Consider the following 27,929-nt stretch of genomic DNA (forward strand, 5'->3'; position numbering starts at 1 on the left):
GTAATCAGGTGCCAACCAATATTTAAAAATTAGATTCAATCTAAAAAGTCTAAATTTCTCTTTTCTAGAAAGATCAGTTCTGTCCCCACTGGCCCTGCTTTCCTGACATCAGGTGCTCTGTAGTCACCGCAGTCCCCACCACTCCTACCTTTATCACCTGCTGCATTCCTCTAAGTATTTGAGTTTGCAACCCCTAGGTGGGTGTTAACTCTCAATTTTACACAGAACATTGAGGCCCAGGCAGAACAATGTTCAACAGTGGCAGAGGCTGAGTTTTCAACTTGGATATTTCAAATAAATTCTGTACTCTTTCCACTGTACCCACTGAAAATGAGAATTCACTTCATTTCATTCATTCCATTTATTGCTCTACTCTGCCACGAGCCAGTCTATACACATAGGAACGTGTGTTTCTCCTAGGTGTTATTCCAGCGTGTACACTCCATGCCCCGAGGCTACAAAAAGCCATGCAATGCTAATTTTATATTCTCCCCTCCGTCAAAACGTATCTGATCCAGAATTTGCCACATAACATGTTTGTCCTGCTGTAGACCAAGGACCATCTTTTGCAAAACTAACTCAAAGCCACTGATTTTCTTATTGTTGTGTCAAAAAACAATACAGGACCATACTTTTAAAGTGCTGGACTTTTAATTTTATTAAAAACCAAGCCAACATCTTCAACATATCAAATGCTTTAATTCACATTTCTCTGTTTGTAGGCACTGACCACAATACAGACCCAACACAACAAAAGCAATTAACACAGGGTAATTAAGTGGTTGGAACACAGCACTGTGGCCAGAGTGGGGGAGAAAGTGCAAGAGGCCAGCTGGCTGCTTAAGAGAAGCCATCGCACGTGTCCTCGACACTGCGGGCTCAGAGAGCCCATTTGGTGAGTTCCCCTGCACCAGTGATCAGGGCCAAGGATTCAGGCTGCTCTAAACTTGTATGAAATAATTACAATCCGAGTACCAGTTTACCTGTAGGGCTCATTCAAGCAGATGGAGCTCGAGAAAGGCCGCTGGCAGAGCCCAGAACTGGAGTAACGAGGGCAATGTTCCTGTGAGCCAGTGTCCTCCCACCACACCAAGTGCCCTTCCTTACTTTAGGAAGTCCCTCACAGATGGTCCAATCTCTTCCTCCATTAGGATGCCCTCCTGCCCGGACAATATTAGAGGAACAAGGAGAGCAACCCCACTTTCCAGCTCTTTTCAACACCATGTCAGTCATCAAATAGTACCATACCATGGAAAGGTCCCAGATGATAGTTTATCTTCTGTTAAGGGCATTCTGCTGACACTTTCCTTTAGTGCTGAGGTAGCCCAGGGCCTCCTTGCAGAGACTGAGAAGTGTCTTAGGTCTAATATCAGCAGTACACTTATGTTTGCAGCTTCTAGGTGACGTGTTCTGATTCTTTCTCCAGAATCTTGGAATGCACCTTTTTGAGACCAGCAAGCCTCATGCACCAACTACACAGTCAGGGTCTTGGGGGTAAACATGTGTGTGTATTTATTAAACACAGAGACCATTTCTGTACTTGATTAAAATCAGAAATATGAGAAACCAAGGCTAAGTCAGTGCTTCACTATTCAACAGAATGCCTTTAAAACTTGTGAAATACCCAAGTGGCCATATTCCAAGCAGCAACTGAGACGTTCAAAATATTTTCACCAAAAAACATGAGGTTTCTGAATATGTAAAAATCAGCAGAAAATTAACCAGGTGACAGAGTCATTAGAGTAGTGGCTTCCAAACCCTTTAAAGAAAACCACAGAATTTTTTTTGAAAAGAGGAAGTATTTTCTCTACTGACATCTTCTCTTAGGCAGCACCCAGTGTGGGGCTGGCTGCACGGACTGAAGTGAGGAAGCAGGAGCCCCTGGGGGTCTACTCCATGGCCCCTGAAGCACGGCCTGTCCTCCAAGACTCCAGGGATCATGGTCCAAAGCCTACGGTTCCACATAAGAGTCTGAAGCCACCGATTTGTATGTAACAGAGTTTAGACAAATATATCAATTTGGATATGATCCGAACAGGTTTCTCCTAGAGTTCTTTTAGAAGGATTGGGGGAGAAGAGGGTAGTTAGTGGAGTGAAGGAAAAACAATTTTAAGAACATCCAATTAATTCAGTTGTTCTGCATGGTATCCAACTGGCAAAAACCCTGGGTGAACACGAGGAACAGACCAGTAGCTTTAAATCTCAGAGTGCATCAGAAGCGCCAGAGGTGCTTGTTAACAAAACCAGAGACCCCTATATCCCATCTCCAGAGACTGAGTCATGAAGCCAAGGGTGGTTGGGCTTAGGCTTCTGTGCAGACCACCAGCACCCCAGGTGGTTCTGATGCTGCAGAAAGGTTGCAGACCACACTGTAAGAAACAGGACATGGCCCTTAAAGGGAAAATCTGAGAAAAAGCAGGGACATACTTGTTAAAAGCAAAACAAAAACAACCTCTTCTGTCTTGCTGCTGAGAACACATCTTCATTTAGATTGGGAGAGAGTAACAATACTATTTTTTCTTTTTAAATTTCTAGATATTTTTAAAAAATAAATCTACCTACATGCCATTGTCCCAAATTAGATAGAAGTAAAAGAAAATTCTGAATATAAAGTGCTGGTTCTTGCTTCAATATCATCATTTTGAGGGAAAACCACACAAAACTATCACCTATTCTATTGACCTTTTCAGCTGAACAAGTACAAATTATGTATTCGGATCCACATGAATCTGTAAATTAATATAACCTTTAAAGTTTTCTAGTTAGTGCAAATTTAAAATTCCATAATATACATTAAATGCAATTTTTCTTTATATTACAAATGCAAACTATTTTTCTTTTGACATGCTGGTAGTATTCATTTTTACAGTGTGAAAAGGACTTTACAATTTCTGAGTCACAGTATATTTTACAACTCAAGTAGGCAAACATATTTCAAAAAGCAAATACTACATGTTTTTGACACACCTTAGAAAAATAAAAATAAATAATTTTGACTATAAAATTTTATAAACATTAGCTACATTAAGGGTTCACAGCTAATTGTCGCAGAAAATCTAAAACACATTTAAGATCATGTAATCTTACCATTAGATGACCTGTATTTTAAGACATAAGTCAGTTTGATTTCTATTAAACATAACAAAGCACTGAAAATTATCACCATCTACTTATGGGATCCATAAGAGCTGCCAGGTATTCAGTATTTAAGCCACTACGTTGACGAGAAGTTAGGAATGTATTAGGACAGTAAAAGATGAGAGAAATCTGAAAACAGACATGGAGATAAGCTTTACTTCATATAGTTGTTCCTGAGAATGTAGAAGTTATTTTTTTCAAATCAAGACAATTTAAAATTTAAAGAACAGGAAAATCTTGTGGCAAACTATTTTTTGTAGAGTGTAGAATCCCTAATCATGTAAACAATTGCTACCCTAATATATAACTTGCAAACATGAGTCTTGTAAATGGTACTTATCTAAAACAAGTCACATGCCTATACACTTATTTGAAATGCTGGGCAAACGTGCCTAAGTAAGTGAATTTTGCTAAAATAAGATCATGTGTTTTATGATTTGGTATTCTGAAATAACTTTGTTAAATAAAAATTAAGTCAGAATGAGTGAATAACGCAACAGAAAACTTCATGAAGGGTCAGCAGGAGAAAACCTCACTGGATCATGAAAATTGAAAAATCAATTTGTTTAAATAAATGAGGATGTTATCTATAAACCTGTTCTAAATCCAATGTAACATTATGGTTAGAGTATAGTTTTAACAATTCAAAAAAACTATACAGTTATTTTGATTTTTTAAATTCTGGTATCCCAAATTAACTACTTACTTTGATTCTACAATTAGCACTATGAATCATAAATAAGGTATAGCCTAAAGCAAAGTGAATTTAAGTGTATTTATAAAATGTGATATCTGTAACAATTCTGACCATGAATTCAAGAATAAAACTCATTATCCTCAAGACATGATCCAGCCGTGAGAGGAAGTGGACAGATTGCCCTATACTGCCACAGGTGGCCTGCCGTGAAAGCAGTGTGGAGGGGAAAACAGACCTGCCCACAAACTCCTTCAATACTAGAACTTAGCATCTCCCGTGGAGACCTGGAGGAGGCTAATTTAAGCAAATAAAACTATTTTATATAAGGTACTGTGTACACTACTAAGTTGTTCCTTCAAAACATGGCGTGGGCCTGAAGGTGACTGAAATGTAAGTTTATGGCAATTCAAGGATGACAGATGCATAACAGATCCTTAAAGTGAGCTGATGGTGTTTAGGGGGGTACATTCTAATCTTTCAGGGATTAATGCCATGAAAGACCACCAAACCCACAAATGGGCCATTTGTTAGACAAACACCAGGCTGGAGGCCCAGTGGGTCTGCTGACTGCCATACCCGAGGGAGCAGGCCGGTTAACGACACAAGAGCGCCCTCCCAGAGGTCACCGTGAGACTAGCCCTTCAATAAGTTTTTGGCAACTGAAGATCAAATAAAACAATGAAACAAACTTTCAGTTATCCAAAAGTCGTCTGCCAGTGCTTTCATTCTCCCTCTTTTTCAAAAATATTGTATTATTTTGCAATAATACATTTGAAAATAATATATTTTCAAAAATATTGCAATATTTCTGAAGAATGAGAATATTTGGATAATTTATCTGTCAGGAGAATTAAATTTTGGGTTTTAATTACCGAGTCAATAGGCCACATTTCTATCTGATTGTGACAGAATTTATGTGATTTAACTTATTAAATAAAGCCATATATTGTACATATTAAACACAGGTATACCACAATAAAGAAAATAAATAAGTAAAAAAAAATATATCTTTCATTTAAAAAAAAAATACGATATAAATATTTTAGCAGAAGATTCTGTCTACTTCCCCAAGGGGAAAGTCTGTTAAGTACTTCGGATATAAAAGACTATTGTATTTCAAAATACTAGAAAACCACGGGATTTTTAAAACTTATCGATCATTAGTGAACTTTTCTTGAGTCATTAATCTGACTAGTAAATTTTCATTAGTGCAGTTTTTGAATTGTTGACACTATCTTTTAACCAAAAGAGAAGCTGGTGAACTGCCAGCTCACAACCCATCAATTTCAATCCAAGGTGCTCTGAATGTTAACTTTTACCAGTTATGTGGTTCTCTTTTGGCTATACTCGGTTATAAACAAGACACTGACTTTCAGCTCAACATGGTCATTAACAATTGGGGGTCTGAAAATGCTCCTAAAATAAAAACTATAATGAAAATTTTAAGTACTGTCTTTCCTTTATATTTCTCCTTTTAGGGTTTCCTGGAAATAGAAACTTATGGATCCACCTGGTGCTGGGCTGTAGGAAATCTTGAGGGGCATGCTATAGGAGGTTTGACACTAACCATCTCCTTTCAAAAAAGCAAGTTAATTTTTAAAATGTTATGGTGTCACCACATTAAAAATTAAGATGGAAATATTTTTCCACCCCTATCTTGCTGGACGTATAATGTGTCCATCAAATGTGTGGTTCAGAATAAGGAAGGAAAGCGCATACTTCAGAGTGAGTCCACTCTCAAACATAAAGCCATGAAAAACATTTCACATCCATGGAACATTCTGTGACTTTCTGAAGTTAGTACTAACTGATCAAAGCGTTTTGCTGAAAAAGAACTGGCATTTGTAAACAACTGGAAGTTTGGCTGTTTTTGGAATGCTATTTACATAAATGTACACCCTTTATACTACTGGTGAAATTAAGACTAAGTAGTTGATAGAGAACTTCTACTTTTGGATGAATACGTGTCTACTCGTCTGTGAGGATTGTACCCAAGTTTTCATTTCCTCATCCATCTACTCAGTTTCCCTCATGTCCTCTTGATCCGAAGCACTAGAGATGTCATCATCCGTTTGTTCTCCAGAGAAATATAACATCAGTGCATGTGTCTTGTGAGTTATGGTGACAGTGCAGGGCCCTTGGGCCCACGGCTCCCCGTCTACCTGCATCGGCATCATTGAGCACTTCAAAATCAGCTGGTATTAGGGAACAAATAATTAGAAAAAAGTCAGTTCCAAAAAGGTTCAGAAAGGTCTTCCTTAATAAAATCATCCATAGTCCCTTAACCCTTCTTAGGGACATTTCTTAGCATTTCATTCTTAGAAAACTAATCTGAATATATCTTTTTTTTTTGCTGAGGAAGATTTGTCCTGAGCTAACATCTGTTGCCAATCTTCCTCTTTTTGTTTGAAGAAGATTTGCCCTGAGCTAACATCTGTGCCAATCTTCCTCCATTTTGTATGTGGGACGCCGCCACAGCATGGCTTGATGAGTGGTGTGTAGGTCTATACCTGGGATCCAAACCCACTACCCCTGGGCCAACAAAGCAGAGCATGCCACACTTAACCACTAGGCCACAGGGCCGGCCCCCTGAATACATCTTTATTCATTGATTGTTTAAGGGATTCTTTTCCACTCAACGCTTTACTTCTTGAACTGGATTGAGGGCCATATTTCCTGTTTCTTCCCCATCCCACTAGAACCCCTGGTGAAGGGTGATCAACAGCATAGGCTGTAAATCTCTGTTTAAGGAAAGCTATAGCATGTATATTTTCTTTTACTTATCAATGGCTTAGAAATGGACTGGGACCAATCAGCCCATTATAGCAATAGCTCACCTACCCGCACTGTATGTGCTTGCCCTATTCGAAAGGGATTTGCCAGTTTCACTTGAATCTGAGCACAGTGGAAAGACCCATACACTCCAACAACTTCTAGTAAACCATCATCATGCCTTGAATTGGAAAAAGGAAATACGGATTATATGATGGAATAAAATAAAATCAGCCATGTTGGGACAATTACTTTTTAACACGGGCAACTTATCAAATATTTATATTAAGGAGGTATACAAAAAAGAAAATTTGAGGGAAAAATGTTAAGTCACTAAAGAACAACAAACTGCTTTAAAGAAAACAGTGACATAAAAAAACAGATCACAGATGTACATACCTGGCTAGAGGGTAAGTCTCATCTCCCATCCCTTCCCACAGTCTGCAGCCACCGCCCCAGTATCCAATGTTCAGAACTATGATACCTTCCAAATTAGGCAGTTCTACTTGCTCACCATCCAGTTCTAGCTTTAAAGAAATACAAATAGTTAGTTACTACTGGGCACATCATTTCCAGACATATCCACTTAGAATTCACATCCATTTTCATATTTATAAGATGTGAGAGAGGCACGTGTAAGAGAAGACTACTTCCTTCCCCTTGCTCAAGGTCATCTGGCCTTTCCCATCTGTTCAATGTTTATTATAATAAATGAATTATAACAAATGATTTTTTTTTTTTTAACCAAGGTCATCAATGATGTCCTTTTTGTTAAATCTCATTATTTTTTTCAGGCCTTCTCTAACTTACTGTTTCAGGAAGACCTGACACTACTGCCCCCCTCCCTCTTTTCCGGAAACACTCTCTTCCTTTGCCTTCCGGAACCCGGCTCTACTTCTCCGGATGCTCCTCCCCAGTTACTACTGAGAGCTCCACTTCCTGCCTTGTTGGATGTTGATGCACTACTTACAGCTATGTACTAGGCTCTTTTCTTTTTTTTTTTCTTTTTTTATTTTTTTTATTTATTTTTCCCCCAAAGCCCCAGTAGATAGTTGTATGTCATGGCTGCACATCCTTCTAGCTGCTGTATGTGGGACAAGGCCTCAGCATGGATGGCCGGAGAAGCGGTGCGTCGGTGTGCGCCCGGTATCCGAACCCGGGCCGCCAGCAGCAGGAGCTCGCACACTTAACTGCTAAGCCACGGGGCCGGCCCTAGGCTCTTTTCTCTTCTCATGCTACAGACCCTGGAGGGAAATCTTAGCCACTTCTATATTTTAATTGCCATCTCTGTGCTGACAGCTCTATTTTGCTGGTCCAGGAAAGTGAACTGGGCCAGATCTGTATGTCCTACTGCCCACAAAACACTTCCAACTGACTGTGGCACTTAAGACTCCTATGTGCAAAACTGAGTTAAGCATCTTCCCTGCAGCACCCGCTACCAGGAAACAGCAGGACCATCCCCCCCAGTTGCCTATGCCAGAAACCTGGAAGCTATCTTTGACTTCTTTGCCATTACTCTCCACATCCAATTAATCACCAAAAACAACTGACACTACTTCTTTTTTTTTTTTTTTTAAAGATTTTATTTATTTTATTTTTCCCCCCAAAGCCCCAGTGGATAGTTGTGTGTCGTAGCTGCACATCCTTCTAGCTGCTGTATGTGGGACTCGGCCTCAGGATGAACGGAGAAGTGGTGCCTCGATGCGCACCCGGGATCCGAACCCGGGCCACCAGCATCGCAGCGCATGCACTTAACCACCAAGCCACAGGGCCGGCCCAACTGACACTACTTCTAAGTACCAGTCCCTCTCCATCATTCCTAACAGAACTCTAGTCCCACACACCATCATCTCTTCCCTAAAATGTCCCTAACTGGTCTGTCTCTAGCTTTACTCTCCTCTTATTCATCTCTCACGGAGCAGCTGGATTGACACTTATAAAACGCAAATATGTCATCCGCTAATTACAACCCTGCAATGGCCTGACTCAGTGCTCATGAGAAAATCCAAAGTCTTGAACAGACCAATACAGCCCCTCTGTGATCTGGCCTCTGTCTGTCTCTCCAGCCTCAGCTCTTGCCACTTTCCCTCCTTTGAGCCATGCACCAGCTTGAACTCACTCAAATATGCCATGTTCTCTCTTGCCTACATGCCCTGGCACATGCTGTTCTTAGCTTAGAACCATTTTTACCTCCTTCTTCACTCAGCTGACTCTTACTTAATTTTCAGATTCCAGCTTGTCACTTCTTCCACAAAGACTTGCTTGTTACAGTCACTTTCCCTAGATAGTTTCTCCAGCCCCTGGGTTATATACTGCTTTTATTTATTCCTATAAAACTGCATACTTTCCTGATCATAGCCCTTCTCATACTGCACTGCCATGTGGTTTAAATGTCTTTCTTCTCTCTAGACTATCAACTTAGAGCAAGGGGTTTATCACTGTATCCCCAGTGTCCAGGACAGTGCCTGGCATTTTGTATGTGGCTTCACAAATAATTTTTATATGAATAAAATATCAGACAAAAAAATAAAGTGCTACTTTGTATGCTTTTCTACCAGTGCTACCAAAGCCCAGGAAAAAGGAAATATGATAAAGCAGAAGGAAACTCTTTTAATGGAAGATCTTGCCGTTCCTTCTGTGCTGTGGCTGCAGAGGCTGTGAGCGGAGTATGCGCCTGACCACAGCAGCTTCCCTGGGCTTATGTGAGTCCGGCTCCTCACTCCCTGCTCATCTTTTTCACTCTTTTCCCAAGCTGTTTATTGTTTGGCTCTTCCCTTTTTACTTATTTTACTAGTTCTAGGTTTCTTTATTAAGGTCTTTGTCGTTGTTATTAATCATTACAGATTCTTTAGGAAGCAAGCAAGGAATATAGATAAGACTTTGCCATATCATGGTATCAGGGATACTGTAGCAATGAACATGCATTAATATCCCATTTTTCTTGCTCATACATGTTTATTTTGCTTTAGTATCTAAGAGAGATACATCACAACTGTAATAAACAACCATTTACACAACTGTAAACCAAATTAACCTTTGGGTTTAAACTTCTTCTGAGAGTCAGTGATGAGTCAGGCACTGTGTGAGATAACTTCACACATCGTGTATGAACGGAAGCTGTTCATCGTGAGTTAAAACAGACTCTGGAGTTAGATAAACCTGGGTTGAAATCCTGATTACATGTGTATTTGGGCACTGTGAGAATCTGGGCAAATTACTTAATTTCAAATGGTTTTCTCTTCTGCATAATGGCAACATAATAGTACCTGTTTTATAGGGTTGTATTGAGTGTGAATTAGAATTAAAAATTAGAATTTTGTTTTATAACGTGTATATAAAGCATTTAGTAAAGTGCTTGGCACACAATAAATACTCCATATATGTTAGCAAAATATGTTAATAGAAAATTCAGCACTTTTGTTAAAAAACAAAGTTCATAATCCAGAGACCACCTAAAACTTTAAAAGCTTACCTCAACTTTTTTATTTAAATCTTTACATTCTTGCACCAAACAATCTTTGGTTCCATAGAATAAGTAAACAGCCTATGAGAAATGGACAGAAAATACGATATTAAAGCAATCTCACAAGCCCTGTAAGCAAGAACAAGACGCTGTCCCAAAGCTCCCTGGTGTGGCTGCCGAGTCATGTTTCCTTGGAGTGGACTAGGGACGGGATACTGATGGGAAAAAGGCACACCAGTACTTTTGAGTTTAATTAGCCCGTTTTTCAGGGGGAATGTGGGATAGGAGTGGTTTGTGTCTATATGGTGTTTTCTCCCAGTTTATCCAAAAAGCTACATTTTATAAAGAAATACTATATTAAAATTAGAAAATTCCACCTTTTCCTAGTACTTCAAATTACTTAATGAAAGTAATAGAGATAAATCTAGCAAGCGTTTTATAATCACTTTTGAATATAGAAAGGTTGATGGAAGCACTGAGATGTTAATTACCAATTGTATAAAGAGCAATACTTATTGCCTTAGTAACTATATTAATAAAAGGAAACTATGTGTAAATTAGAAATATTTCTAAAACAGAACCAGGAACAAAATTGTTTTATTTTTCACATCCTGTTGCTTAATCACCAAAAGTCATTAAAAAAAATTCCGAAACAAAACTTCCACCAAAGGAATCAATTGTACTAGAAACCAGGGTGATGATCTTAGTTAAAAGCCGTGGTAAACAAAAGGCTCCTTTTTTTTCCCACCTTATCTACCTTTTGGAGTTTTTTCAAGCCAATGGAATCTATTTTTCCATTAATGACTTCACCAAAAATTTATCCTGCTTAAAATTTCTTTCCAATTTTAGTTGCCATTTAAGTAAGATAAGCTATCATATATTCCATTTAGTTGCCATCTAAGCAAAATATGCTGTAAAACTGTTACTTTAAATTTTAAAAAATTTGTCATAGTTATAAAATACTTTAATAAAATACATTTAAGGATGTAATCTGACAGTCTTACACAAAACAGAGCAGGTAAATGCTTTCATAAATTAGTTCTATCTGAATCTACTTGAAAGAGTGCTAGATATAATTGAACTATTGATTTTTACTGTACCTTCGGTGATAAGCAGGAAATGTTATTTTATCCAACACACCTTATTAAGAATTCTGCTAGAAAACAGAGATGGTGCCTTCTCACGATGAGCATGAAAATTGAGAGCCATGAGAGCATCAGGTCCAACAGAAAAATAGTTGTTCATTGTGAATTCCTGTGAAAAAGGGTAGAAATAAGCAACAGATTATGCTTCAGTACAAACCTGTGTCATATAATAAATATGTAAATCCCAGGCTTTATGTTCTTTATGAAAATTTAATACTTTCTGAATTTACTTTTCACACAGAACTATTTTATGCTATCCAGTGAAGTTTCCAGAAATAAAGCTTCAAAGGCTTCATAGTTCAAAGGCTGATAACATAGATATGAATTTCACCTTCCATTTCTGTTTAATATGCTGCACCTCAGATCTTATCATCCAGAATGATGCTCTGCATCTAGACTTTGCACTCCTGTGTTCACATGACATTTGCTTTTTACTTGTATTGCAACTTTCAGGATCTCGGCTTCTATTAGTCTCAACCCAGGCTATTGGTCCTCCCTTAATTTATCTTACTTCTCAGTCCAGCATGGATTCCTCAAGCTACACCTTCAGCTCTGTCTTGTTACTGAGCAATAAGCCTGAATTTCCCACTTGAACTTGTTCAGTGCATCACAGCCTCAAGGTTGATATGCCCCAAATCTAACTCACTTCCTTCCTACTCAAAACTGAAACTCTTTCTATTTTTCTTACCTTGGTTAATGTCATTTCCATACATCGAGTCATAAAAACTAGAAATCTAGTAGTAATACGTACTTTCTCTCTTCCTCTAGTGTCAATCAGCTGTCAAGTCTTGATCAGTTCTACCTCTAAAATGTCTTTGAATTCTCCTCATCCTAACACTCCCCCGGTTTTGCCCTATTGCAGGTTTCCAAGCTATTTTCACACTATCTCCAGAGTATCTTTTCGAAAATACAGACCTGCTATCTCTGTATTATTTGCTATTTGCTAACCATGACTTGCACCCTTTAGTCTCTATTTCCTCTGCATGGAAAGTCTTTTGCTCCTTTCACTGTTGATCTCAGTTGTGTTTACCTTTTAAGGACCAACTCACATGTCACTTCCCCCAAAATCTTTCCGCTGGTCTACCAGGGCAGAACTAAGCACACTCGCAGCCTGTTCTCTCCTCAGCACCGTTCACAGTCCAACCTGGGAGCTGAGCACAGGGGTTCTCTTCTGCTCCTAACCAGCCCCCAGAGATAAGCACTGTGTCTCTGTCCCCACCACAGAGCCATGCCTGCACAAGGGAGGCACTCCATCATGTCTGTTGACACTACTTGCAGCTGAAGCCTCAAAAACATACCTTGGGTTTCCTTAAGTGGTAGTATCCTTTATTTGTTACTTGAACTTTCCATCTATAAAACATAAGTTAAAAAAAAAAATCAGTAATTATTACCAAATTAACTACCAATTAACTGTAATGATTACAAATCAACTCTGGATGCCTGGTAGATGGAGTTCTTCTAGTAAAACAGCATTTGAAAAAATAAGCACATCTAAGTGAGTATGCAAATTCAGAGGTAAGTACTCAGCCTAACTTATGCCTTTAGTCCTCACAGAACACCAAAATATGCAGCAACACAATAAAACACCAACCAAGTACAACTAACATAGTCTTTTACACTTACATTAATTTAACTTTATAACTACACAAGTCTTCATTTATAAACCAAACAATATTCCCAAAGCTCAAGAAATCTACTTTTTGGGGGAAAGTAGAACTTACCTATCTAGTTTAACTCCATCTGCTTCCATCACATTTCTTAAGACTTGGGCGACCGGGATTTCTCCCGCATAACCTGTACCCCAACCCAAGGTATTGGACAGATCGTTGCCTGTTCCCAGAGGCAGGACTGCCACTTGTGGGATGTATTTCTCTTGTCCCTAGAATATGGAAGGTATATTTTAGATTTTTCTCTTCAGACTATTTGTAGGGCAATCATATTTGGTAAAACTTAAAGACCAAAGCAATAAAGGTACAAACATAACAACTGTATTGTTTTGCTAAAGGTTATGTTAAATGCTTAATCATAATATTCAAAATTGGCAATGTCTTCCAATATTCATCTGTATAATAAAAAATATAACCAAAAATATTATATAATTATCTTGGAAATGCTTCTGTGAAAGGCAAGTAGGTCTGAAAGATTGATACCTTAATCTTCATTTCATCAATTGCATCCAGGACCCAGCCCACAGTCCCATCCCCTCCACAAACAAGCACGCGGGCTGAGTAATAGGGAAGGAGAGTACAAAGTTGCAGGGCTTTGATAGGGGGCGTTTTAGTTACATCAAAAACCTAGAAATGAAAGAAAAGGAAAAATTATTTTAATCCAACACTGACATCCATTTGTGAGGATCATTTCCCTCTAGATGAGTAGAGATATGGCAAAATCACAATCCTGGCTATGATGCATTTGGTCTTCAACCATACACCAGGCACTATGCCAGACTCTATATTCATTGTGGTTCATCCTGACACTGACCTTACAAAGCATGAGTAAGCCTCATTCTATTGACCAGGAAATCGAGGCACAGGAAGGTTAAAGAACCTGCCTACGACTCCCCCGATAATAAAGTGCTGACATACAAATCAATCCTATAGTCTATCCATTAGACAACACTGCCTCCTTCCTGTTCATAGCAAACCTGAATGTGCTAAGTTCACTTTTAACTAGTGCTTCATATTTTATACTGAATTTTTAAAATCTATTACTAGTGTAAGTTAGTAGACATATCTGGAAAATTATTTTGTAATATGCATAAAATGACACAAAGATGCAAGAATCCTTGATATCTATAATTCTGTAAATGATTTGGGAAAATATTTCAAAAGATGAAAATGCCCTGTGTATAAAGGTATTCAGTGTGGCATTATTCATAGCTGTACAACCTTGGGAACAAACTCCATCTCCAATAGCAGGAGACTGGATAAATACATTATGATCTATCCATTTGATTAATTATCTTAGTCAAGTCATTACATATGTAATTATAAGGACTATGTTGCAACATGGAAAAATACTTATACCTTTAAGTAAAGAAAACAGAATGCAAATTTGTATCTAGATTATTGTTACAATAGTTTTAATATGTAAATGCACAGACAATTCATGGGAAGAACATGGACAAATGAAAACAACTGATGTATTTGTGTGGGGAAACCACAGGTGATTTTCTCTTTCTTTTTTTATTATTTTTATAATTTCCTTAAGTTGTATAAATTTGAAAGGGAAAAATACAAATTGGAAGGAAAAAAGCTATTATTGCATTTCTGATTGTTGCACAATGGGTTGTTTAGTTTCTCAAAGTAGAATCTGCTGGCATGTAAACTCCATCTTTATAGTGTGATCCTTTTTTTCTTATTTTTTAAAGTGAATTTTTTAAAGTGAGGTGTAATTTACACATAATAAAATTCACCCATTTAAAGTGAAAAATTACATGATTTTTAGTAAGTTTACTGAGTTGTGCAACCATCACCATAATCCAGTTTAGAACATTTTCATGCTCCAATAAGATCCCTCCATGTCCATGTGCAGTCACTCCTAATTTCTGGCCCTAGCCTCAGGCAGCCACTAGTCTGCTCTCTGTTGCTAGATTCGCCTTTTCTGGACAGGTCATATACACAGAATCATACAATACAGGCCCCTTGCAGGCTTCTTTCACTTAGCATGCTTTCGAGGTTCATTCATTGTTTATTCCTTTTTATCACTGAATAATATTCCACTGCATGGGTACACCACATTATGTGTTATCCACTCACCGATTAATGGACAGTTGGGTTGTTCCCACTTTATGGCTATTATGAATAATGCTGCTATGAACATTTGCATAATAGTCTTTGTGGGAGATATGTTTTCACTTCCCTTGGGTAGATTCCTAGAAATGGGATTGCTAGCTGGAATGTGAATTTATGTTTAACTTTTTAATAAACTGCCAAACTGTTTTCCAAAGTGGCTGCACCATTTATTTCCTCACTATGAGAGTGCCTCTTTCTCCACATATTCGACTGGCTTGATAATTTTATAATTATTATTCTTTTCTATAATCAGGTGATTACTGGTTTAAAGCATTAGCCATTACAATTTAGGGAAAATGAAAAGCTAAAAATGAAAAGATTAATACAGAAAGGAAGGTTTTCTCTTTAGTTACCTGGACTGGATTTAGGAGGATCCTAAATTCTCCCAGCAATCCTTCTCCCATGTTAGTCCCACTGCGAGAGTTGGCCAGGATTATTAACGGAGCCCACTGCCTTCCAAGCTTAGAGGCTAGCTAAAAAATTAATGTGAGTGAAAGGGTTTAATAGCTCAAAGACGGTGAGCGACAAACTTTTCATTTCTTGATAACAACAGTGCTGTAAATTTGCTGAGAGAAAAACAACTATCCCAGGACAGTCAATACAATATAAAAATCAAAGAATTCTGAGAATGGGAAGAGACCTTAGAGATGAACTAATTTAACTTTCACTTAATGTATAATTCTCTTCCACGTTACTCTAGATAGCCATCTAGCGTCTGCCTGGACACTCACATAAGAAGGAACTCACAAACAGGGCAGCTCATTCCACTGCTAAATCAATTAGAGAGTTTTGACTTAAACTGAGTTAAAAAAATCTGTCTTTCAATAACTTTCATTTCTTGTTCTAACTTTGCTTCCTGAAGCAACCAGAAATGATTTCATTTGTTCTTCCCTGTAACTATTGTGCTCAAACACCTGAAGCATTATAGCTTTCATTAGCCTTGTCTCCTGGGCAATACACGTCAAGTTCTTTCAACTGTCCATAGAATGAACATTGATGTTCTCTGCTCTCTCACCTTGCCTGTCCTTTTCTGGATATATTCTCTTGTATTTTACTCTGCAAGTTCTTTTATTTATTTATTTTTTAATTTTTTAATGGGGTGCTCAGGAATAGATTCAAGAATCCAGATTTCTACAAAGCCCAAAGTTAAATGAAATTCATGTTTTTCTAACCTAACCATTTCTTTCCTCTCCCCTTCTCCTTGTGAATGTAAACATTAATGAAGATGTTCCATGGTTTTACTTACTGATTCTCATCTCTTGTGATCCTAGATTGAATTCAGATATATAAGGGCTTGTACATTTAAAAAATATGTATCACAACAACATTAAACATAATGTTTTTAAATTTTAACATGCCTCTTTCTTTTGCAGGAATATTGACAAAGATGACATTTAAGATATAAAATCCTAACTTGGAAAAGACACAATTTTAAAATAAAATAGTTCAAATATTTTGGCATATTAAAGTAGGAAATAAATGCAAATTTTTATAGTTATTCCTTAAGAGCTACATAAAGACTGAGAGATACATTTATATCAATTTTCATATACATACATACTGCAAAGTGTTGCAACAGCTTTAATGTTCAATGTCATTTGTGGGGACATCTAATGTGCAATGTAAACCTACCTCCAGGCACCCTATGTAAAGTTCCAAACGGAAAAATTCTTTTAGAACAATGTATGAGGAAAATCTGTTTTCTTTTCACAGGCAGTCATCATGAATCTCACACCTGGCTGTTCATCAGAACCATCTGAGGACCTTAAAAAAATACAGATTCCTGGGACCTACCCTAGCCCTACTAAATCAAACCATGGAGGTGGACTCGGGAATCTGTTTTTTTGGTGATGAAGACTGGCCCTGAGCTAACATCTGTGCCAATTTTCCTCTATTTTGTATGTGGGTTGCTGCCACAGCATGGTCACTGACGAGTGGTGTAGGTCTGCACCTAGGAATTGAACCCGGGTCACCAAAGCGGAGCGCGTCGAACTTTACTAGGCCATCGCGGCTGGCCCAGGAATCTGTATTTTTAAAATGCTTCCCAAGTGACTGAGATGCAGGCAGTGACACAGAAACCACCAATATAACATTTCCAATCTCCCTTTAGATGTGAAAGAACTCAGAGAACCAGAATTTGTGGCACATCTCTAGGAAGTGGGCAGGGTTTTATGGCTTACCATAATGATTCTTCTCTCACACACACAGTCATAATTATGTCACACAGACTTCAACAACTTTTTGGAAATCAGTTATATAAGGAAAAATAAACTCTGATTACCACTGCGTAATCTGTTTTTTTGTCTTTACGCATCTGATTAATAGAGGTTAAATAACTCGGTGGAATGATGAGGTTTTTGAATTCTCCAAAATCACACTTTCCATTCTTTAAGCTATTTTTCATGCACTCATCATGTACTGTTTTCTGACACCAAATGCACCTAAAGGAAGGAAGAAACAAAGACAATAATTAATTTTAAACCATAATCTTACTGGTCTGCCAACCAATCATTTTTGTCAAAAAAATATAAAACAGTAATTTCATCACCACTGTGTATAAAGTCTGGCAAATAAGATTTATAATTGTATCTGCATGGTGAAAATGGAGCAATAAAGTTTGAACATACTTGGCAGTTTAATCTAACAGTGGTTCTTCAAGTGTGGTCTGGGGCCCCCAAGATCCTTTCAGGGTGTCTCTGAGGTTAAAATCATCTCAATAAGAATATTAAGATGTTATTCCACTTTTAGTCTCTCACAAGTGTACAGCGGAGGTTTCCAGAACCTGTATGACATGTGCTATATCAAGAAGCTGAATGCAGACAGGAGACAGACAGGAGAATCTACTGACTTCTAAGCCAAAGAAATATACCAAAATTGTAAAACAATGTCCCTCTTCTCACTAAATTTTCATTTCTTTTACATTCATAAAAATCCTTTATGCTACCATTATTGTTATTTTAAAAATGAATATTTAAACAGTTGCTCAGTTTTAATTTATAACATGGTAAACACCAGTAGATAAAATCCACCTGAAGAAAAACTCGTCTAGAACAATGGTTTTGTGTATTGTTTATTTGTGCTTTGGCTGAAATAGGTTTGTGAGGCTTAAAGTCCTTGCTGCTTAAATGCCCTGCTGGCCTGGGTCCTTGAAGTGTTCCTCCGGGTCCAGCTTGCAAGTGTCTTACCCAATAACCATCTGTGAACACTTTAGTAAATGCAGTGAAATAGTTAACTTCATGCTGGCAGTTAATACAAAACTCATCTGTATGTTTGCATTTGGAACACAGAAGAGACATGTACATTCCGATTTGCCTCCACCTTTGGACCCATGCTGCAACAAGCAGAGGACAGTGCTGCTCAAGGTCGCTGTTTCTATTGTCAATCTGCTAAGTGTTTAATCCACTCACAGATGATGCAGATCTGACCCTACAGACAAAAGGAGGCCAACAGAAAATGATGGCTACAATTACATAAACAATAAAAAAAAAAAAAGAGGATAAAAACTCTTTCATCCCAAGGTCAACTCTCCTGGACTTCTATTTTAAGGTTGTTTTTTCCAGTTGGATGTTCAGAGTTGTCAAGTAATTACTGCTATTTACTCAAGAGTCCTGTTCACTGCTAACAGAAGAGTTATCTGCAACATCTGCTAAAGAGAAAACTGTAAAGTATCACGCATGATAACCTTTGTTAAATATTTGCTTTCAAACTAAGCCTGAGAAACTACAATAGACTGCTTATGCAGCCAAAGTATACTATCTCCACCTACTGCTCTACTACTGACTTTAAAATGGTGTATTATTATTGAAAATAACCGGAAAGGATCCCCACTGAATTATTTCACAATGGTTTCCTCTGGGAAGGAGAGTGGAACTGAGGGATGGGAAGAACATTCACTTTGACTCTATATTCTTTTAGTATTGTTTGAGTTTCTAAACACCAGAATATATTCATGAACTACTCGTATAAATTTTTAAAATTGTATTTTAAATAAGGTAGTATCAGTTTATGCTTGAGAATTTAGAAAATACAGACACAAAATGAAAATCATCCAGAGACAGTTACTCTTAACTTTCTGATGTACTCATTCTCAGTTTTATAGTACAAATATGTTTGTTTTTCAGGTTAAGGATATGATGTGTATATATCTGGGTAGTACTTCTCTTCCCACATTGTACCATGAATATTGTCCTATGCCATTAAATATTTTTAAAAAAATACAGTTTGTGGGGCCGGCCTGCTGGCGTAGTGGTTAAGTTCACATGCTTCACTTCGGCAGCCCGGGGTTCACAGGTTCGAATCCAGGGTGTGGACCTACGCACTGCTCACGCTGTGGCGGTGTCCCATATACAAAATAGAGGAAGATGGGCATGGATGTTAGCTCAGGGCCAATCTTCCTCAGCAAAAAGAGGAGGACTGGCAACAGATGTTAGCTCATGGCCAATCTCCCTCACCAAAAAAAAAAAAAAAAAGGTTTGTAAAGAATGTATAATATCACATCATATGATCATATGGAGATATAATTTATCTTACCCCTTTTCTCTTTTTTTTTAAAATTTAGAGAGTCTTTCTAAGTATAAACAACCTGATGAAGAAGCTTAAACATAAATGAGATTATTTCCCTGGAATCTCACAAGTCAAGTTGTTAAGTCAAACTGCATGCACTTTCCTAAGGTTCTAAATACGTCTGTCCAGTCTGCTTGTTACCAGTGCATGAAGCTGTCCATCATATGTAACACTTGCTAATACTGCTCAGTAGCACTTAAAAATTTTTCCTTGATAATTTCATAGAAAAAGTATTTTATTAATTTGGAGGTCTTTGATCACTAAGCGAAGTTGAATATTTTTTGCCTTCTTTTGTAAACTGATTTATGTCCTATAGTCATCTTTTACTAGGTTTTAATAACTGCATGCACTTTATTTATGTAGGATATCAACCTCTTTTCTCTTATATTTATTGCAAACTTGTTTCAGTTTTCTTTTAAATTTACTTTTTAATGTACTTAAGTTTATTTTTTGATAGATCTATATTTCCTGTTGTGGTTTATTTAAATGCTTTTATGCTTTGAAGTCCTTTACCATTTCCAAACTAGATGAGTATTCATCTACAGTTATCCCCCCACCCCAATTCAGTTTTCCTATTTATGTCTTTAATTCGGTGCTTCTTAACCTTCTGGGGCTACAGATTCCACTGAGAATCTCATGAAAGTGTCAGGCTTTCCCGGAACCTTATCTATGTAAGAACCAGGAATCCCTGCTTAATCCATCTGGAGTTAATTTTGGTGTATAGTGTGATATGAAGATCTACCTTTTTTTATCCCCAAAGAGCACCTGTCCTAGCAAGATTTATGAATTAATCTTTTCTATTCCCACTGATTTGTGATACCTTTTATCCTTTACTAAATTCTCATAAATTTTAGAAAAGATTGTTTTAACTATGATGGCTATTATCAGCCTTTGCTCTGCAAAGGTAAAGCCAAGTTGCTTACTAGTTATTTGACATTGTACTCTCCCTCAGAAATATCATATTCAAAATTGAGACTTGGTCTCTTTACATATTTTGTAATTAGTATTTAACTCCATCTAGATTTCAAACCTGATGGGAAAGTAAAACATTACTAATAATGTGTTGATATTTTAGTTTTAGCAATCATATCACTGAATAATTGCTTCTGATTTTTATTTTTTCCCTATTTTTTATTTTGAAAAATTTTAAACCTACACAGAAATCAAAACAATAGCAAAATGAATACCCTCAAACCAACTCTTCATTCTGATTCTTAATTTTTTCTCCCACATTTGCTTTCTCTCTTTCAATATAAATGCATATATTGCTGAATCATTTGAAAATATATTGCAGACATTATGAGAGTTCATCTTTCAACATTTCAGCAAGTTTTTCCATAAAATAAGCATAGTCTCCTTGCTTTTTAACATGTTTTGTGTTAAAAATTTTTTTATAGTGAACACAGGTGTGCCCACCACCTACATTCCAGAGATAACATCTTACTGTAGCTGCTCTGTTACATTCTATCCATCCATTAATCCATCTTATTTTTGGTGCATTCAAGTAAACTACAGACATCAGAATACTTCCTAAATACCTCGGCAGGCAGGCATAGCATTACCTAGACTTCATTATTTGTTTATGGGTTTTTTTTTCTTTTGATGTTAAATTTACATATGATGCAATATACCAGTCTGTACGTTTGCTGAGCTTTGACAAATGAACATATTCATGTCACTAAAACCCTTATCAAGCCATAGAATGTCACCCTATGTGGCATTCTTGTGCAGGAGTATGACTGCACTATGTTTTTAAAAAGAACTTTCACACAGGGGAAAAAAAAAACTCCTGGCAACACTGCTTTTTTTTTTTTTTTTTTAAAGATTTTATTTATTTATTTATTTTCCCCCCAAAGCCCGAGTAGATACTCGTATGTCATAGTTGCACATTCTTCTAGTTGCTGTATGTGGGATGCGGCCTCATCATGGCTGGAGAAGCAGTGTGTCGGTGCACGCCCGGGATCTGAACCCGGGCCGCCAGCAGTGGAGCGCACGCACTTAACCGCTAAGCCACAGGGCCGGCTCAAAGGCACTACCTCTTAATCATTCAGAAGTTACACAAAAATCAGCCATAGCTTTTATTCTAGGATTATACTTACTGGCTTTGAGATCACAATCAGTGATTGGATAATTCATCTGAATTGGTTTCATCACTTATAAAATGGGAATAATTTGATATGTATCTATGCATATATATGTATATATATGGTTGTTTATAAAAAAAGTTGTGGTAATAGATGTTACAATAATGTTTCAATGATTTACTATTATCTTTTTTTTGCATATACCTATTATTCTCTTAATAAGCTTCTGTAACAATATAGGAAAATACTATGGTCTCTAAACTGAGAAAAACTCATGTGTTCATCTTTAGGGGTGTTCCATTATATCCCACATCTGGAATTATAAAAAACAAATTAATCATATTGAAAAATAATAACTGGATAAATATTTGTTCAAACTACTCCTTAATGTAAACCTAAATTTTCATCTGCGTTTGAAGGATTTTTTGTTAATTTGGGATCTGTTTTAACTTTATATGCACAATTTTTAATAGTATCAATTTACACGTATGCATTCACCATCTGTATTTTTCTCGGTTCCTAAAATATTACTGACATATGTTTCAAAGTCACTATCTTCATGACTACTTGGGAATTTAGGTCATGCTGCTTCTTTCTGCCTTTGGGTGTCGGTTTTTTTTTTTTTTTTTTTTTTTAATTTTTTGTTTATTGCAGTAACATTGGTTTATAACATTGTAAAAATTTCAGGTGTACATCATTGTACTTCTATTTCTGCATAGATTACATCATGTTCACCACCAAAATACTAATTACAACCCATCACCACACACATGTACCCAATTATCCCTTTCACCCTCCTCCCTCCCCCCTTCCCCTCTGGTAACCACCAATCCAATCTCTGTCCCTATGTGTTTGTTTATTGTTGTTATTATCTACTACTTAATGAAGGAAATCATACGGTATTTGACCTTCTCCCTCTGACTTATTTCACTTTGCATCATGCCCTCAATGTCCATCCATGTTGTCACAAATGGCTGGATTTCATCGTTTCTTATGGCTGAGTAGTATTCCATTGTGTATATATACCACAGCTTTTTTATCCATTCGTCCCTTGATGGGCACTTAGGTTGCTTCCAAGTCTTGGCTATCGTGAATAAGGCTGCAATGAACACAGGGGTGCATGTACCTTTGCAAATTGGTGTTTTCAAGTTCTTTGGATAAATACCCAACAGTGGAATAGCTGGATCATATGGTAGTTCTATCCTTGATTTTTTGAGAAATCTCCATACTGTTTTCCATAGTGGCTGCACCAGTTTGCACTCCCACCAGCAGTGTATGAGAGTTCCCTTCTCTCCACATCCTCTCCAACACATGTTGTTTCCTGTCTTGTTAATTATAGCCATTCTGACGGGCGTGAGGTGATATCTCATTGTAGTTTTGATTTGCATTTCCCTGATAGTTAGTGATTTTGAACATCTTTTCATGTGTCTGGCAACACTGCTTCTTATTTTCTCTAAAGCTACCTGTTCACAATAGCTCTTTTCTTTAGTACGCTGGAGGAGACAATAGAATTACATGTGAAATTGAGATGGTCATTTATGAAGTTCACACTAGAACAGCGGCTGGCCAACTACAAACACGTCCGTCTGCTGCCTGATTTCGTGAATCAAGTTTTACTGGAACACAGCTACCCTCATTCCTTTATGTATTGTCTGTGGCTGGGTTTGTACTCAGAGGGACAGCACAGTCAAGTAATTATGACAGACCATACGGTCTGCAAAGCCTAAAATACTTAGTTTTGGCTTTTCACAGAAAGAGTTTGCCTACCTCTGCTCTAGAAGATGATTTGGCATCTTTCATTGTTTCAAATAATTAATGAAATGAATAAAAACATACTAATAGAACACAGAAACATAAAATTTAAGATCAAAGCCAAGACTAAAAGTGGCCAATGTAATTAGCTACTAAGAGTCACAAGCTTTGTTTTATTAATCAGTGTGTGTGTGTGTGTTGGGGATGGGGGGTGGCATGTAACGAAGAAAAAATCTTACAAATAAATAAAAAGGCACCTCAAGTTTTCTTAATGAGACAGAGCACTATAAGGAACACAGGTTTATTTAATAAATGTAATGACTACTTAAAAATACAACCTGATTCCCTATTTTAGTCAGAAGAGAGGTGAGCAGAAGAAAAGGAAGTACAGGAAAGACGTGCTAAGATACGAGGTGCAGGAAAACGTTGTGGTTCGGGGTGGACGCAGGAATATGCACAAAAGAGAAAAAAACCGACAGGGAAGGCAGAGTCTAGCACAGTGCCTGCACAAAACAGACGCTCAATATGTGAGAATTAAATAAGGATGGAATGAGTATAAACAAAAAGGCCTTTGTCACGTATTCTGCAGAGTCTGACTGGGCTGCAGGCTTCAGCCTCAGTTATCACCTGTCGTTACCACCCTCTGAAATGCTGCTAACTTGTTGAACAGTCTTCAGAGCTGACTTCAAGTCTCGGCCTTCCCAAGTATGATGCAGACACGCAAGGAGCTCTCTGCAGGGCTGGGTAAAATCCAGAGCAGGACAGTCTGGTCTGTGTCTAATGGTTCTAAACAGATATTTGCTTTGTTTCTCTTTCCAAAATATCTCACTCCTACAGAAGGTCATAGCAGACTGTAATCCTGCATAAAATTATTGGCTAAAATAAATCAGAACGTTGCAGAACATGTACAACTCCAGGACACTGTGCTCTTTTCTCCTGGGAATAACAAATACTTCCTAAATTACACAGAGACTATTTCTACCATGGGTGAGGGGTTCTAGCACGCTGGGAACAGACTGCTCAGGAACCAGTAAAAAAAAGCTAATGAGGAAAAGGAGATCTATTATCGCGAACATTCACTGTGCTCAAAGAGGGGGACATAAAATTAAGGACAGAAGCTCATGTTTAAAAAGGTACATAAATACAGCTGTGGTTTCCAACTTTAGAATTATCTGCAGGGCCTGCTAAAGCAAAGATTGCTGGTCCCCAGCCCAAGTCTCTGATTCAGTGGGTCTGGGGTGGGGCTAGGGTTGCCAGAAAAATAGAAGATGCTCAGTTAAATCTGAATTTCAGCTAAATAACAAATAATTTTTTGGTAGAAGTATGTCCGAAATATTGCAAATATTTTATTTTGTTTGCTAAATCTGGCAACCCTAGAATTTGCATTTCTAACAAGTTTCCAAGTGATGCTGATGCTGCTGGTCTGGAAACCTCTGAGAACCACTGAGATACAGGATATTATGTCATTATCAAGAAGCAAAATCTGGGGGTGGGGGTGAGTAGAAGATCAGGCAAGAGTTCCTGGATGAAAGGGCAAGAGACGAGTCTCTAAGGATGCCTAGAAGCTAGCCAGGAGGAGAACACTTAAGGCAGAGAGAAAAGCCTTGAGAAAAAGAAGCGCAGTAAGAAAAAGCCTGACATTTTAAGGAAACCACAACCAGCCTGATGTTGCTGGTGCATAAAGGTTAATGTAAGGCGCTGGTAGATAAGACTAGAAGGGCCGACAGGGTTCAGAGAGCATGTAGGACCTTGTGTACCGTGTTAAGCACTTGGAGTTAACACTGAAAGACCCTCAGTGTAAGTGATGGGAGCAATCGACCAGTTTTAAGCAGAGCAGGGACTCAGTCAAATATGCATTTCTAGAAATATCATTTGGGTGGAGGATCAGAGCAGTGTGATTATTTGTTAAGGAGTATATGAAACGCAGTTAAGATATTTATGGAAGCCATTTTTATCTAATTCTGCACAGACACAAAGAAGGGAAGGAAGTAAAACAATACTCAATTCATGTCTTCTTTCCAACTAATCCCAACTCTTGAAGACTAAAGCTTACCTACAGAGAGAATTATGCAATTTATTTAAAGACATTGGTAACCTAGCTCTCACTGATGCCAAAAGGACAACATCTAAATTTGAAAGATAGCAAATAAAAATGAATGTACACAAAACCCTGCAGTTGTTTAAAATACACATTTTTTGAAAATCTGATGTATAAAATTGTTTAAAATAAGATTTAAAAATAGGTGTTGACATAACAGTGCTCACGCTAATTTAAAAAAATGGATTTTTAAATAAAATAATGAAAAAATAAAACAAAAAAAAGTAGCTTGCTATCTAGTGCCAGCTTTCTATGTCAGTTCTTAATTATGTTTAGGGGCCTTTTCTACTTGTCAGAAATAAAATCCATCACAATGAAGATGTCGAGACTTAAGGCTGAGGAAAAGGAGATCTTAAAGGAGACCTGTCCTGGGGGTTAGAAATCCTGAACACCAGTTCTATTTTACCACTGAGTACAATTCTCTCAACCACAGAACAGAAGATCTGCAAGGCAGCACGCCCTTTTATGACCAATCTCTAACAAGATCAAAGGACACCTTCCCTTATTTTTAGACAATATTTAAGAACACAAATGTGTTGTCCAGGGTGTACATAAAAGCCATTAAAATATTCTTGGCTTGGGACTGGCCCCGTGGCTTAGCGGTTAAGTGCACGCTCCACTGCTGGCGGCCGGGGGTTCAGATCCCCAGCGTGCACCGACTCACTGCTTGTCAGGCCATGCTGTGACGACGTCCCATATACAGTGGAGAAAGACAGGCACAGATGTTAGCCCAGGGCCAGTCTTCCTCAGCAAAAAGAGGAGGATTGGCATGGATGTTAGCTCAGGGCTGATCTTCCTCACCAAAAAAAAAAAAAAAAAAAAAAAATTCTTGGCTTAATCAAAGTCACATGCTACATATCCTGAAAGACCATCTGGCAAAAGAAGTGTCCCTTTACGTGCTCACTATAGCACCAACACCTACATGTATGCAAAAAAGCAGCTTAAAGTGCTGCCTTGGAATGACACTTGTTTTCACTGTACATTCATACTACAACAGCCAGGATGAATCAGTTTTGCGACTCTAGGGAAAAGTTAATTTGTCCCTACTTCACTTTTCCTTACGTAAAATGGAGATGATCCATAGTAACAAAAGCTAAAATATAACATACAGTGGCCATGAAGCATGCAGCACTTGGAGAACTTTGGATGAAAGTTAAGAGCCAAGTTTTATGACACAAAAGGGCCGGTTGGCTGAGCAGTGGAGGCTAGAAGCACCATCTCAGCAAATGACTACTGCAAAGCTGCCCGGCTTGTACAATACCAGGGATGTTTATGAGCTTGTTTCCTCGAAGTGGGCAGTTTATGCCATTTGCAGCGATCCAAGCAGGCCTCTACGCCCACTCCATGACATCCTGACTCCTACCGCCCATTCTGGGACAGTCAGTACCCACAAAGGCCATACCTGTAATCGCAGAGCTTGGGCTGACTGCCGCACTGCTGCTTGCAGACCACACAATAGCTGCACAAGGGCACGTTGCCCCGGATCCAGTGGTGCGGCATGGCGTCCAGGTCCCTGCCGTCATTCTTGAGCATGATCTCCTTGCACTGGAAGCGCTTGTCGGCCTTCTTGAGGCAGCCCTCGTCCACGCACAGCCCGCAGCAGTCGCAGAAGGCGCCCTGCAGGATGTGCTGCGCGCACACGCAGCAGTAGGTGGGCTGGCTGAACAGGTCTGTGTCGCGCCACCCGTGCTTGCTCTTGCGGAAGATGTCCCTGCGGTGCAGCTGCCGGCGCGACCGCTGGAGGCTGCACCAGAAGGTGATGAACACGGGCAGCAGCACCGAGCACAACGTCCACAGCACCAGGTGCCCGTCCGCAAACAGGCCCTCGTAGGGCGCCGGCCGCCTCTCCCCCTCCATCTTCTCCAAAGACGATTTCTCACTAGGAGAGAAACACGCGGGGTCCACCCCCGGCTCGCCGTCCCCGTCCCCGCCCCGCCCTCCTTCCTGCCTTTCAGGGACGCCGAGGGCGCCGTCTGTCCAGGTGGCTCCACTCTCTCCGAGGAGGAGCACGCGCCCCGCCTTCCCCGTGGAGCGACCCCGGAGCCTCCGAGGGGGCGGCGCCCAGCGCGGGCACACTCCACGCCCTCTCTCCTCCTCCGGCCTCGGCCGCCACCGCCGCATCTGGCCTGGCACAAGGAAGGGCGCAATAAAAATGTACAGGCCGCCTCCCGGGCTTGGGGCGCGATGGCGCGCGTGGGCCCCGCGACCGCGGGCCCCGGGACCGTTGGCCCAGGCCCGCACTCCCCTCCGGGGCGCCCGGATGCGAGCAGACGCGGCCTCCCGCAGGGCCCCGCGCCCCCGCCCCTCTGGCGAGGCCTCGGCCACGCGGGCCTCCGCCCCGCCCGCCCCTCGGGCCCTACCTCGCTCCAGGGGCCGCGCCTCAGGCCGCCCTGCGCGCAGGAGCCCGCCTCCGGGCCGGCCGG

The 27,929-nt window shown here is 39.0% G+C and overlaps 1 protein-coding gene across 1 annotated transcript; it reads right to left on the reverse strand.

Annotated features, from left to right (window-relative positions):
- Window positions 1-629: 629 nt before the first annotated feature.
- DGKE (diacylglycerol kinase epsilon) lies at window positions 630-27,929 on the reverse strand. The gene is made up of 12 exons (XM_087440943.1): window positions 27,867-27,929; window positions 26,909-27,385; window positions 17,291-17,450; window positions 15,363-15,482; window positions 13,366-13,509; window positions 12,937-13,094; window positions 12,514-12,565; window positions 11,211-11,324; window positions 10,080-10,151; window positions 7,007-7,134; window positions 6,677-6,788; window positions 630-6,030 (listed from the first exon to the last, which is right to left on the reverse strand). The coding sequence occupies exons 2-12, from the start codon at window positions 27,361-27,363 to the stop codon at window positions 5,851-5,853; spliced, it is 1,695 nt and encodes a 564-aa protein (XP_087297069.1). The 5' UTR covers window positions 27,364-27,385; window positions 27,867-27,929; the 3' UTR covers window positions 630-5,850.

This window comes from Ceratotherium simum, chromosome 16 (assembly GCF_057802395.1).
Source record: "Ceratotherium simum simum isolate JZ-2026a chromosome 16, ASM5780239v1, whole genome shotgun sequence".
Taxonomy (NCBI): Eukaryota; Metazoa; Chordata; class Mammalia; order Perissodactyla; family Rhinocerotidae; genus Ceratotherium; species Ceratotherium simum.